The 15,090-nt window shown below is 46.6% G+C and overlaps 1 protein-coding gene across 4 annotated transcripts in view; it reads left to right on the plus strand.

The window, feature by feature from the left end:
• GGACT (gamma-glutamylamine cyclotransferase) overlaps positions 1-3,557 on the plus strand; it is a 398,318-nt gene extending 394,761 nt beyond the window's left edge. For all 4 annotated transcript variants that reach the window (XM_069635626.1, XM_069635627.1, XM_069635628.1 and 1 more), the window contains exon 2: positions 2,803-3,557. In XM_069635626.1, the coding sequence (XP_069491727.1) occupies positions 2,803-3,275 (473 nt within the window). In that variant the 3' untranslated portion in view covers positions 3,276-3,557. The remainder of the gene's footprint in view (positions 1-2,802) is intronic.
• The last annotated feature ends 11,533 nt before the right edge of the window (positions 3,558-15,090 follow it).

The raw sequence follows: 15,090 nt of genomic DNA on the forward strand, positions 1-15,090 counted from the left end.
AGACTATCTCCTCGTTTAGATGGAAAGCGGAGGCTACCTTAGGTAGGAAAGCGGGGTGTGTTCTCAGGACCACCTTATCCTTGTGAAAAGTAGTATAGGGTTCTGAAGCCATCAGTGCATGGATCTCACTGACTCTGCGAGCAGAGTTGAGGCCCACCAACAGAGCTTTTCTAATGGTGACCAGCCTGTGCAAAGGCGCTGAACACTAACTACCATGCCTGGTTGTGGCCCCAAGTCTCACAAGAACCATGCAGATGATGGAGCATCGTCCGGCAACTCCGAAGCGAGGGGCCACTCCGATTTTAACAATATAAAAGCCATCACAAATCTGGATACAAAGACTGATCAGAGCGCCACCCGCGTAAACATGACAAAACTGAGACTGACTTATTCGAGCCAGTGTCACTGGTGTGTGCAATATGGCTGTGTACAACACTAAACTCAAGAATACGTTGGGGATTGGAACCCGGGACGCCAACTTTTTTTCTCCCATTTTACAAGACACTGACACCTCCCCACAGTCATCATATAATGGGACCAAGAACAGTAAAACCACCTCATCCAAATGGATAACACAGGTGTAACTCTAACGACTCAGTGTATCCCTAAAATTCTAATAGGATTTCTCAGGCACCCCGAATCACCTCCAGCTTCCTCAACCTTTCCATCTACTAGCACCTTTTAACTAAGAACAAGGAATAAAAGACACAGGCGACTTTTGCCTGTTAGCACCATCCCAACCAAAAGAACCATGAGGATCTCCCAGTTTGGTCATCTGATAGATCTTCAGTTTTTCCTCCCAAGTAGGACACATACAATTGTCAATGCAACAAACACATGGAACCATACTAGCACTCCGGATACTGGTGCTTCTACCCCACATTCATCAATGTGACATGCCTAGTACTTGCCTCTTCCTTATAACCACTCCCTCTTTTGCTTCGGTAAAACCATGTCACAAGGCCACCACAAATTTCAGAGATGTGCCATACAAGACCACTTTACATTATAATCACATTACCATTAATTTAGGTAACAATTATTACAGCACTTAGACGAGGGAGGTATCTGCCATGAACACTAGATAAAAAACGTGATATTATTTTTGCTAAACTTGAAATAATGGAACAGAATTGATGCAACATTGTTGTGGAGTATTTGTTTAAAACACTGAGTGGGCACTTTAAGGAAGACAGTCGATCATTCATTTTGGAGTTGTAATATGTACATTTAAATGGGGTGCCATTCATGGTGCTGTAGGTTGGACCTTGAAGGTAAAGCATGAAGGGGATGAGTGGAGTGTATTTGTAATTAATGTTAGGGTGTATATTAATATGATGCAAATCGTTTATTGTCTTAAATCTTCCCAAAACTTGCATGAGGTCACTTTTTGAGCCAATTTGATAATATATGTGTTTACTTAAAACGGTTGGGCCTATTGACCCTTATTTGATGTTGCACCACTCTGCACCCCTTCTTTTCTGCCTTCTGTTTTGCCCCCTGCTCTGATATTGATTTCTAGAGATTCCACTGGCTGCTAGAGACAGTGATGACCAGTCTGCCACTTGCTGTAATTGCCCTCACAGTTCTTGGGCATTTCTACGACCGGTGGGCCATTACTAGCCAGGACAGACCCATGTAGTGGCCATTATTTACGCAATAAGCTCCGAGCCTGCCAGCCATTACTGCACAAGGTAATGCCCCCGGGCCCATAGTTACAAATGCCCCGAGGGCAGTACCTTATGCGGTAATGGCCCGCAGGTGAGGGGCTCACTGTCATTAGTACCCTGGCCCGTTAGACCGGAGAACTAACAGTGGGTTTTTTTACAGCTGCGAGACACGTCGTGTTTCTCAGCAGGAAAAAAAGTTTTAAAAATGGCAACCGCGGACAGGAAAAAGTAGTCTGTTTTCTCTTTCTGTGGCGGCCATAGAAAACAAAGAAAATGGCCGCCATGGAAGGGGCCATTCATAGTACCTTCTCCCTTCCAATGGTGACCATTCAAATAAATTGGAAAAAAAATTAACAAAAAATCGCTGTGCTGGTTGCGCAATAGGTTGAGTGGGATTACCGTCAGGTAAGGCTCGCAAACGTTACAATCGGTTTGTTTGTAAGCATAAAAAAACCTGTGCCAGGTACTAATGCCAAATAAATCATCATGTCGATGGCATCTAAAATGTCCAGAAAGACATTCTTACTACATGAGTTATTTTAAAATACAGTTTGAAAATGTCAATCATGAGTTAAACCCCTGTTGGCATATTAAAACATGAACTAACCATAAGTTTAGAAACGTATGTTAAGGTGTCACTGTTCGAAAAACAAAGGATGGTTAAATGTATGTGCAAGTATGTTATTCGACAAAGCCTATTTTCATGTCCGCATTGTCAATGTTCGATTATTGGCATTACATGAATTCTGTGAATTTCACTTTTTAAAATTTTAATAGGGTGGGAGAAATGATTAATATGTGAACTCCACGATCAAACTGCGACTGAGCCAATTCGTTGCAGGATGAAAACACAACAAATATACCTAAAAGTATTTTATGGTACAAAGATCCTCCTTTAAAGTGGGGAAAATTGAGTACTTACTTTGGCTTTAATCTATCCTGAATGGACTAGCATCCATGACAGACTATTCGTTTTATCAAGTATTTTTAATCCACATGAAAAAGTAGGTCAGTAGGCCAAAGTTAGACAGATGTAACTTACATGCAAATCCGCTAATCAAATTGTTAAAAAATAAACGTCTGTTAAAACTTTGTTTTTTCTTTGTATTAAAATGTTGCTTTTATTTCTTAGGCATGATGACAAACATTTTTGTATATGGTACCCTGAAAACAGGCCAGCCAAACCACCACATCATGACTAAAGGCGTCCATGGGAAAGCAAGGTTCCTTGGCAAGGGTCACACGGAAGAGAAATACCCAATGGTGATCGCTGGGGAATATAATATTCCATATTTATTGAACATCGAAGGCACAGGGCACCACGTGGTGGGTGAGATCTACTCTGTGGATGACCAGCTGCTGCAGTTCCTTGATGAGTTTGAAGAATGCCCAGATATTTACCAACGTTCCCTCAAGAGAATCATCGTACTGGAGTGGGAAGGTAACTTGGGTGCACCGGAGGAGCAGGCCGCTGCTGACATTTTGGAGTGCTTCATCTATAGCACAACTACATACAAAGAAGAATGGCTAAATCTCCCCACGTATGAAAATTATGATTCTTTTGGGCCACATGGTTTGGCTTATACTGAAGGAGATGCATGCTAAGGCGTAATCTAAGCACACTGCACATTAACAATTCTGCAGACCTTTTTGATATGGAATCACTCAAATGAATGTGGCACGCTTATGTGATAGTTAGCTAGTTGTCTAAAACACTGATTGCTCAAGTTAATTGTTTGGCTCACATTTTGTATGTGACCTTTATTTGACATGTGGAAATAATTTTATGTTGGCATAGTGTGCACAGAATTCATATTTTATTGTGATGTTATGCAGGAATGTGTGCATTTTCTCAGAAAAATAAAAAATAAACATTAACTGCTTCTACATGTATATTATAAGGCTTATAATTAACGCATGAATCATGTGAAATGGTAAGTCAAAACCCACATTTTTCATTTGTGCTGTGCTTTTGTACAAAGTCACCCTTGTGAAACATGAACTGCATGAGTAAGCAAAACGCCTTCTTCATAGACATTGGGCCTCATTACAAGTATGGTGGTAAGGCAACACCGGCGCCGGTATCGCTACCGTACCGCCATACTACGAGTTCTGCTCGCGGGTGCCCTTGCAGCCACCAGGTCTGACCTGGTGGCCGTACCAACCCCGCGAGCAGAACATGATGGTAGCACTGGTACCGTTATTCAAGATACCTGTGCTACCACCCTCCCCATTCAGCCCTATGGGGATGACCCGGTAATTGCCCATTCACGGGTGCCCAATTTTTTCTCAAGTTTGGAGGTAGCCTGCCTGTATTACAGGCATGGCTACCTCCAAACTCGTAATGAGGCCCAATGATTCCAGCTATTCTATATGGAAGGAATACATGTCCTAGAAGTGCAACTCTGCTTTATAGGCAACCTGCAATAACAGCCTCCATCCATGATCTTGCTTCTAAAAATACAAGCATGTTTCAAACGGTTTAAGTATAATCTGGAAAATCGTGTCACTTGTGAATATGTTTCAAGTGCAAACGTAGAGACTCTGTTTGCACAATTCCATATATTAGTTGCCATTTTAGTGACTTCTTTTGTGATCTTAACTATGATGCCGGCAGCTATATTATAGCAAGAATCCTAAAAATGTTCCTGTTTAAAGGTAAGGCAGTTCATTTTCTAACAAGCAGCTATAATATAAAGTGTGGGCTGGAGAGCTGCCAGGCCTTTTCACAGGCTACAAAATTATCATTGTTGTCCAAAGTGCTAATGTGTTGTAAAGTCAACCCAAAATGTGAAGGTGGAGTCTGTAAAAGCCACACATCATTAAAGACCGATGTTTGCCTAACACATGGCAGCATGCATGTTAAATGTCTTGAGACACATCCCCAGCCACTTACGTGCATGGTGTCTCATGATGAGCCTAAAAGGGCATGAGCGTTTTCATATGCTGTTGAGGAAGGCAGGCAAGTCTGTTGGGGTCCCCTGTCTGCATTGCACTTTTCCACAGGCCTTGATTGCAACAGAGTAGACCTGTCAACAGTACCATCTTAACCACCTTTGGGGCCCTGGGCACGGACATCTTCGGGGCCCCCTCCACCAAATCAAAGGAATTAAGTGATCAAGAATATCTGGTTGCACCCCCGAACCCCTCATTGCGATCACAACCTATAGGTTGATATGCTGCCTTGCAGCATTCAAAATAAGAATGTTTACTCCCTTTAAGTCTCCTTACCCTCTTCATTCTTGCTCTTATCAGAATGATAAACAAGTAGCACTTGGAGGTCAAAATTAGCAGTCTACGAAGAGGTTACTTCTGTTCTAGTATAGATACAGGATACTTTTTATCAATCGCATCCAGGCAGGTATGCAGCCTGTAGTATTAATGCAGAACTGTATGTAAAAGGTACATGTAACCCAGAATAGAGAACTCACATTAGCTGCCTCACAGAATGCATGAGGGCTCAAGCATGGATAGAGAAGACCAATTGGAAAGAAGGAGAAAGCTACACATGCTATAGCATGGATAGCGGATGCAGATTAGAAGCTACCAGGAAGGTGTCTTTATCCAGACATACTGAGATAAGAAGTGGGATATGGTTTTGAAATAGTGTTGCCATTAGAGATCAAAGGAACAACTGCCTGTGGTGTGCAATATATCAATGCTCACTATTCTAGTGGAAGCAACACAATAGTGAAACCATGAATGAGGCTTTTATGAAGATCATACCCTGAGAAGGAAATCACTGTGAAGGGCTGACAATTTTGAAAGGATTAGGGACTGGTAATTTTGAGAGGTTAGGCAATACAAGATTAAATGAGGCCCAGGATCCCACATTGGTTAAGGGGTGAATGTGTGCAAACTCTGCAATTTCTGCATTTGAACACTTTCTTTTCCAGTTCTCATAATGAACTAAAACAATCTCATTTTGTAAAACGGACTTGGAAAGTACACAAATCACTTTACCCAACATGGCCATGTTTTAAAATAAAATATTATAGAAGGGTGTTACGCAAAATGGGAATGATTCTAGATTAATTCTCTCCATCATCAGGGGGAGTATATAAGTACCAGCATACCAATCGATGTGATTTAACACATTTAATCTGGGGTTTTCGTTCGTATTTTAAAGCTTTAAATACTTCCAAAACAATGGCTGGTGACATTGTCATTTATAAAAACCTTTGACTTTTACAACAACAAAAAGGTTTTTTGTGTCAAACGAGCAGACCTTTAACTATGCTTGCCCGAGGCCTGCAACACCTGGTCCGCTCTCTTCTGTCTAACATCCCTTCCAGTCACATGACCTACATAAGAAGAAGGATCAAGTAATGGGCTGAATTATACCCTAATAATACACTAAGACAAACCTCACAGAAGACAGCACAGTAATGTAAGAGATATTAGATGATTTGACCAGTATCGTCTGCTGATAAAACCATGTTACAAGCATGAACGCTTTTGTTCCACAGTCTTGAATTTGGATACTTATTCACCTCTTGGACTAACAGTTTATGCTCATTGTTGGAGTTCATTGCCTAAGTTTTATAACACCTCATCTGAACAAACCAATGTCTAGACATTCACCATACAGATGACATGTTTGTTTTTATAGCAACCCCTATCTGGTGTAGGTACATTGCTGATAATCGCACCTGTTGTGCTTTAAAACCAGGCACATATATGCACGCAGGTTTATAAACTTCAAACATAGGAACGGCTCAGACAGCTTTGATGGAATGTGCTATTCTAATCTAGCATATGATCACATATCACTGCAATGAGTGCTTAACACACAGCTAACGTCTTAAAGATTGTGGCATTCAATTTATCAATATGCATTTCAACTTTAGCTATTGCACATGATCAACATTATTCCCACATGAAGGAAAGAATGCTACAGAGTTGTGCCCTTAGGAACACACAAAGTATGTTAACCACAGTGAACACAGAAGGCATTACATGATGAATTGATCAAGGCAAATGTACTTGTCAAAACAGACAGGCAGTGCGTTTAGAACCTGAGCAGCATGCCCTAAAATATCTTGGAATGTGCTATTTAAGTCTGGTGAACAATGGAATCTTACTTCTTTAGATCAGGCAGCCTTGGGGGTGTCCCCCTCCAAGGTGGAGGCCCTAAGCAAGTGCCCCTTTTGCCCTCCCATAAAAACATCTCTGCCTGTCAAGATCGGAGAGCCATCCTCATCTCACGATACATCGTGGCACGTACAAATGGGCTGTCTTCGCCAAAAGCAAACATGCAACCTTTGACACCAAAGCCCAAACTTAGAGGCATGCAATGTAACCAAGAATCCTTGGAAGGAAGAAGCACCAGGTAGGAAAAAGCCTCCATTTCACAGCAGGCCTTCGCTCCGCAATTAGAAGACTACAAAAGCAGATTTAAAGCATCACCACCATGGAGACTAGCAAACAAGCAGAGTTGTAACATAACATTCCCATCCATCACAATGCAGCCTCACAATCAGCAAACATCAGTGGCCAGCTTAGATGGTTTCACTGCCTGTAATAGTGTACAAGAAAAAGAAGGAATACGCCCAATTGGACCTCAACATTTTGGGAATGCTATTTGGTAATGGTATTGGAGCTAACACCTAAAGGCACCGTGCAACAAATAATGAACAGAAAACCTCCTGCAGGATACACCTGTAGGAACAGTGCAGCACTAGCTTCAGGGAACATTTCCCTTTTGTGTTTTCATTAAAAAAATACTAAAAATTATAGATTTTAATCAATTATAAAATTGTAATCATCACGTAATGCATACGATCACTATTAGAAATGTTACTATTGTAGTTACTAGGGGTTCGCAGCAAACTCAACAAGGAAACAAAAAAAGAATCTTGAAAATCAATGTGCAAGAAAATTGGATATATACACAAATTCACAGAAACAAATTCATTAATGCAATTTCAGAGATCTTTATAGACTATACAGACACATTCAAACTACAAGTCCATTTAGATACATCCTAAAGGTGCAGTAAAATTAATTCACATGTGGTGTCCTGCAATATTTCAAGTTCAATGCATTTCAGGAAAAACCCTTTGTCACGAGAGCAGGCACCTGCCTCACTTTTCAACTTGCCTAAAAAGAATTAAAGCGATAAGGGATTATTTTACTGTAAATAGAGATAACATTTCAGGAAAAACTAAGTTAAAAGTCCTAACTTGTTTTGGAGATGGGTAGTTATTGGACTTTAACACAGTCATAAAATGCGGGTCCCATACAGCTACAGTCACTTGATGTCTGGCGACCAAAAAGGTTAAAAACAAAACAGTCCAATGTATTGCAGACTGCATTTCTATAACAAAAAGAGCATACCAGTGTTGCGGCTCAATTTCAATAAATAACAGAACTCTTAAAGTCCTGATGTAGGACATTCAAACAGACCTCAATATCAGGAAGGTCATGTAATTCAGCTCCATTGATCTAGTAAATAGAATTATGTATAGTGGGTCACTAATTAGGGAATTGTATTAGAGTGTCAAGTAAGTCGTATTTATACTTTCCAGTCATTAAAAATTCAACAGCTTACTGTAATGTACTATAGTAGTGATGTAGCATTCATCCTCGGAGGTAGAGAAACCAGCATTTCTACTTTCCGTGTCTTTTAAGTAGACATTAATTTATCCACATAATCTTCATACCTACATCTAGTCAGTTAATGTTCCCAAATGCTGTTGTTCCAATGTGGACCCCATCTTGAAAGCGTCAAATAGCGAATCAATAGAATGGTTTTCAATGTATAAAATCAAACTTGATTGCCTAGTCTTAAATGCCATAAATGGTAAAAAGCCAGTCAATCCCCCACCCATCTGGTAAATCCTCTAGGAGCACGAACCCTATTAAATTGTAAAAATCACATCTCCCAGAAACCATGCTTCGAAGGGATTGGGTCCTCCTACGTATTCCATATTTATGACAGGTAATGTCCACAGCTGTGCTGCTTTGGAAAATCTTTGGCGTCTGCATCCTGCGTCGATGCGCCGTCCCCGAGGACCTCCTCCGACGGCCGAAGTCACCCGATGTGATAAGTAGGACGCACGACGCCCATAGCCTCAGTTCCGTTTTTTCTGCGAACGTGTTCGCTTCGTGAATCTCGGTACGCCTCGGCTTGTTGGAGTTTGCTGTTTTCATTTCTCGGTTCGTTGAACCTGTTCAGTTTGTTGTGGAGACCTGTTCGTGGCAATGTCTTCTTCGTCTTCAATCCTGCGTCCGGGCTTCAAGAAATGCGGGGACTGTGGGTCCAAGATGTCGGTCACGGACTCGCACGGCGCCTGCCTCTGGTGCCTCGGGGAGGCCCACGATATGGACGACTGTGTCGACTGCCAGTCGCTCACGGCAAAGGCCTTGCGGGAATGCAAGAAGAAGCTGTCGGTAGGCCGGGTGTCTAAGCCCCGGAAGTCGAGGTCTGCGGGGCTTTCGACAGATGACTCGAGGGGCGACTCTCCGCGTCATCGTGGGAAGTCCAGTGGGTCTCCTTCCAGGAGTCGGTCTCGCCACTCCTCTGCCTCTTCGAGGCATTCCCGGAAGCGCCGGCATAGGTCGCCTTCCCCGTCCTCTTCCGAGGACTCCGCCCGTCGGCGGGTCGCTTATCCCTCCATGCAAGCAACACCGGAGGAATGGGCTTCCTTCGGGAAGCAGATGCTAGCGATTCTTGAATCGCAGGGCACCGGTCCGTCCGCGCCTCCGAGTGGGGTCGGTCGGCACCGGTCGAGAGACACCGCTCGTACGCCTTCGGGCTCGGGTGGTCAGCACAGCTCGCGGGAGAGGTCCCGCTCGGACAAGGGTAGCCGTTCTCGCCATGCCCGTACCAGGTCCCGGTCCTCAACACGCTCGAGACCGCGTGATACTGTGCCGTCTTCGAAGAAGATGTCGACGCCTGTGGCGCCGAGGTCGTCGACGATTTCTCTCGAGGCTCTGCCTCCGAGGGGGTCATCGACGCCGTCGGCGCCTAGGTCGTCGAGAGACACGCTCGGAGCTCCGGCTTCGAGGACTGTGTCGACACCGCCGATGCTGGCGGCGCTGCAGCAGACGTCGACGCCGATTCGCTCGACGTTGACGCCTTTTCTGTCGACGCCGGCGCCGACTCGTTCGGCGCCCTCGACGCCTTTCGAGGCGGTGGTGTCAGAGGGGCCCCGTGGCACGGAGTTTGTCCATAGAAAGTCTCTGGCTAAGGTCAGGCACTGCTTTGGTCACCAAAGGTCTTCCTCTCCCCGCCTGGAGTACATTTCAGAGGGTGATGAAGGCTCTGATGGCGGCTTGGTTCCGGTTAAGGTTCCGGATGAACTTATCTCGGGCCATGGCCAGTTTGATGACCTGCGGCAGTCACTGCATGATGCCAGTGGACTGGATACCTCTCCGGAGGTGGAGTTTTGTAGGCCGGAGCCTGGCACTCATGCTGATTCTTCATATCAGTGCCTTATGTCTCGGGTTACCGAGTACTTGGGTTGGTCAGCTCCCCCAGGGGAGTTTGTTCAGGATGATCACACGGACATCCTTGATCTCGGTCCACCCACTGACCCGGTTTTGCCTTTTCATATGGCTCTGCAGAGAAGGGTGGCGGCGGCTTGGACTGCTCCGGAGAGTCTCCCGGCAGTGGGCAAGTCTCTGTCGCGAAAATACCATCCAGCCAGTAGCGACCCCTGCTACTTGTCTAGGCACCCCACTCCGGAGAGTTTGGTGGTGCAGGCGGCTACGGCCCCGGCAAAGCAGGCGACGTATCCTTCCATCCCTTCGGATAGGGACGACAAACGTTTTGACGGCTGGGTGAAGAAAGTGTTTTTTTCGGGGGGTATGGCGCTTCAGGCGGCCAACTCCATATGTGCCTTGTCTCGTTTCACACACACTCTGTGGAACTGCGTTGCATTAGCGGCTGAACATATTCCCGAAGGGGACGAATGGGATGGTTTCCTTGATATGGTTCAGGATGGCAAGGATGCCATGTGTGAGGCCGTTCAGTCGGGTTTGGACTTGGCGGATTGTGTCAGCCGGTCCATGGCGGCGAGCACCGTAATGCGCAGGTTTGCATGGTTGCGGAAGTCTGGGTTCGCTCCTGATGTGCAGTCCCGGCTCCTCAACATGTCCTTTGACGGTGACCACCTTTTTGGCAGCAAGGCTGACGAGAGCCTTGAGAGGTTGCAGACCTCCAAAGCTGCAGCAAAGTCGTTGGGTGCTGCAGTTCGCCAACCTATGCCTTTTCGTCCTAGGGGACAGCAATGGAGGGGAGGTTCCTTTCGCTATTACTCGTCCTTCAGTAAAGTGAGGGGAGCTAGCAGTCAAAGAGGCCATCGTAAGAGTGCCAGAGGTGGAAACAAAGGTACTTGAGGTACCAAGGCCGCTCGGGCAATTGCCTCTTTGCCCTCAGTCAACGCCGCAGCTGCTACCACTCAGTCATGAGGCCAGGTCCCATGGTTCGCCGGTTGGGGGAAGGCTGGCGCAGCATCTTGTAGAGTGGCAAGCCATTACTTCAGATGTGTGGGTTCTGGAGATCATAACCCACGGCTACTGTCTTCCTTTTCGGCAGAGGCCTCACGACAATCCACCAGGGAACGTCTCTTTGAAGTGTCCAGATCCGCTCCTTGCGCAGGAAATTCAAGCCCTGCTGGAGAAAGGCGCCATAGAGCTGGTGCCTGTAGCGGAGAGGAAGAAGGGATGGTATTCCCCTTATTTTTTGATTTCGAAGAAAGACGGGGGATTGAGACGCATCATGGACTTGCGCGGTTTGAACAAACTCCTCAGAAAGGACAAGTTCAAGATGGTGACTCTTTCTCAAGTCCTCCAGGCCCTTCAACTTCAGGACTGGTTGGTGTCTCTCGACCTCAAGGATGCTTACTTCCATGTGCCTATCCATGCCAAGCACAAGAAGTACCTGAGGTTCGCGGTTGGCGACTTGCACTTTGAGTTTCGGGTCCTGCCGTTCGGATTGACCTCTGCCCGAGGGTTTTCACCAAGCTCATGGTGGTGGTGGCAGCGCATCTCAGGAAAGGGGGGATTCACGTCTACCCCTACCTGGACGATTGGTTGATCAGGGGGAGTTCTCCCGAGCAAGTCCTGGATCATCTGTCCGTCACCTGCCACTCCCTTCACAGGCTGGGCTTCTCCCTCAATTTAAAGAAGTCCCATTTGACACCAACGCAGCGGCTCCAGTACATCGGAGCAGTGCTCGACACGTCCCTGGGGCAGTGTTTTCCTCCTCAGGTGAGGGCTCTTCACATTCAGCAGATGGTGAACAAGTTTCAGTTTGCCCAGGATCTCCCAGCGTCCGAGTTCTTGAGACTGCTCGGCCTCATGGCATCCTGCATTCTTCTGGTGCCAGAGGCTCGTCTGCGGATGAGATCTTTGCAGTGGGCACTCAAGCTCCAGTGGTCTCAGTCCTCTGGCAGGCTTTCGGACCTTGTTCCGGTGCCGTCCTCGGTAGCCCGGGACCTTCTGTGGTGGGCCGTCGAGGGCAATTTGATGAAGGGGGCCCCATTTTGGCTGCTCTGGCCGGTTGTGACGATCGTGACGGGCGCATCCCTCGCAGGATGGGGAGCTCATGCCAACGAGTTGACAGTCAGCTGTCGTTGGTCTCTGTCGGAGTCCAGACTCCATATCAATCTGTTGGAGCTGAGGGCCATCAGGCTAGCCCTGAAGACTTTTCTGCCAACTGTGCGCGGAAAGAGTGTCCTGATTCTAACGGACAACACGGTGGCCATGCACTACCTCAACAAAAAGGGGGGGGGGGGGCAGGATCACTTCCGCTGTGCAGGGAGGCGATGCAGCTCGAGTTCTGGGCCATCCAGCAGGAAGTTTCGATCTTGGCGGTTCATCTGGCCAGAGATGACAACGAGACAGCGGACGCTCTGAGCAGGCAGAGCATGATCTCTCACGAGTGGGAGCTGGCTCAGGAGATTCTCCTGGAGATCTTCGCCCTTTGGGGGACCCCTCAAGTGGATCTCTTCGCCTCCAGTGTCAACTGGAAGTGCGAAAGGTTTTGCTCGCGGAAATTTCCTCCAAAAGGAGCCTTAGAAGACGCGTTCGTGGTGGAGTGGTCATTCCCACTGCTGTACGCGTTTCCTCCAGTCCCCGTCATCCCGCAAGTGCTGCGGAGGTTACGGAGGTTCAGTTCCCGGATGATCCTCATTGCTCCGGCGTGGGCCTGGAGGACGTGGTACCCGGACCTTCTCGACTTGTCCATCTGCCCTCCACGTCGTCTTCCCTACCGAGATGATCTGCTCTCACGGGAGGGGGGGTCAGGTTCTCCATCCAGAGGTCAGATCCCTCAATCTTCACGCTTGGCTTCTGAAAGGTTGAGGTATAAGGATTGGGACCTCCCTGAAGACGTGATGGAGGTGTTGCTCTCGGCCAGGCGGCCGGCAACTAAGTCTCTGTACCGTTGCCGTTGGAGAAAGTTCTGCGACTGGTGCAGAGTTCAGAATGTGGATCCTTTTGAATGTGACATTCCCATGGTTCTGTCTTTTTTGCTTTCTTTGGCCCACAGGGGCTTGCAAGTGGGCACCATTAAAGGTTACCTGGCGGCGCTGTCCATATTTAAGCGCTCGTCTGAAGAGTGTTCCTATTTTAAAATTCCTTTAATTTCGCAGTTTTTGAAAGGGCTCACTAATATGTTCCCTCCGTCACCTTCTCTGGTGCCAGGTTGGGATTTGAACCTTGTTCTTAAGTTTCTTATGGGTGCTCCGTTTGAGCTTTTACATTCTTGCCCTTTGAGGCTGTTAACTCTGAAAACTGTGTTTTTGGTTGCTGTTACTTCCGCTTGCAGAGTGAGTGAGTTACAGGCACTTTCAGTTAAGCCACCCTTCACTGTGTTTCATAAGGACAGGGTTGTCCTTAGAGGTCGTCCTTCTTTTCTTCCGAAGGTGGTTTCGGAATTTCATTTGAGCCAGAAGGTTGTTCTTCCGGCGTTCTATCCTCCTCCACATCCTGGTAAGGAAGAGGAGAGGCTCCATAGGCTTGATCCTAGGAGAGCGTTGAGCTTTTATATTTCGTGCATGTCCCGGGTCAGAGTGGACAATCAACTTTTCATTGGTTACGCTGGAAAGCGTTTGGGACAAGCTGTGACGAAACAGACTTTGTCTCGTTTGATTATTTTAGCTATCTCCGAGTGTTACCGCTTGGCGGGTAAGGACCCTTCGGCTGGCTTGCGGGCCCATTCTACCAGGGGAGTGGCTGCGTCTACTGCCCTACAGAGGGGAGTTCCTATTCGTCACATCTGTGATGCAGCCACCTGGGCTTCAGTACATACTTTTGTACGTCACTACTCCCTCGATTCCATCAGAGGGCAAATCTGGCCTTTGGCAAGGCAGTTCTCTATTCCGCAATTTGATTGGGTATGCTAAATTTGTATTCTAAATTATTTCCCACCTCCTTGCTTGGTACTGCTTTGGGAGTCTGTCATAGATATGGAATACGTCGGAGGACCCAATCCCTTCGAAGAACAAGTTACTTTCTTACCTGGTAACATTCTTTCTATGTGATGGTCCGACGACGTATTCCATATTGCTCCCTCCCTGCCTTCCCCGCTGCAGAATTTTCTTTTTTTTTACGATTGCAGCTTGCGTTCCGCAAGGCCTTGTGTGTCTGACTGGCAGAAAACTGGTGGCACACGTTCTGGGAAAAAACTATAACTGAGGCTATGGGCGTCGTGCGTCCTATTTATCACATCGGGTGACGTAGGCCGTCGGAGGAGGTCCTCAGGGACGGCGCATCAACGTCATTGATGCAGGACGCAGACGGCAAAGATTTTCGGAAGCAGCACAGCTGTGGACATTACCTGTCATAGATATTGAATACGTCGTCAGACCATCCCATCGAAAGAACGTTACCAGGTAAGAAAGTAACTTGTTCTTTCCTACTTCCTACCCGAAAACTCTCAACCATTCTTCTCCACATCCTTTTGATTATTCTTTTACGAACACTCCATCTGCCCTGACAACACACTACCAGTTCCAGAATCCCCTATGTTAATTTCACAATCCCAGTTATTCCTGTCAACCCCACAAACCCAACAATCCCGTTTCTCTGAATATCAATGTCTAAACTCCCAGTCAAATGTAACCTACCCTTGCAAGAACCCCACAAGCCCTAATACGAAGGTCTTTATTCCATGTAATACCTCTTTCCCTTCTGCTTCGGTAAGACACCTAGAAATTCTACCCTCCCCTTTTCCCCCTCCCCTTTTCCAATACGTACATTCTTTCACACCACAACAGACAACGGACTACTCCCAGAACCGTTTACTTAACTCATTCTAACCCCAGCATCAGGCAAAGTCAGGCAAAAGTCAGGCACCTGAATCACACACACCTGACTGCCCTTTCCTTCCCCATAGGGCCGTAGAGCACAGAACGAGCAAGTCGAGTACACCAGACAGCACGACGAGAGGTTAACGGTGCGCCAGTGC

The sequence above is a fragment of the Ambystoma mexicanum genome, chromosome 7p (assembly GCF_040938575.1).
Source record: "Ambystoma mexicanum isolate Mex_15411 chromosome 7p, UKY_AmexF1_1, whole genome shotgun sequence".
NCBI classification, from domain to species: Eukaryota; Metazoa; Chordata; class Amphibia; order Caudata; family Ambystomatidae; genus Ambystoma; species Ambystoma mexicanum.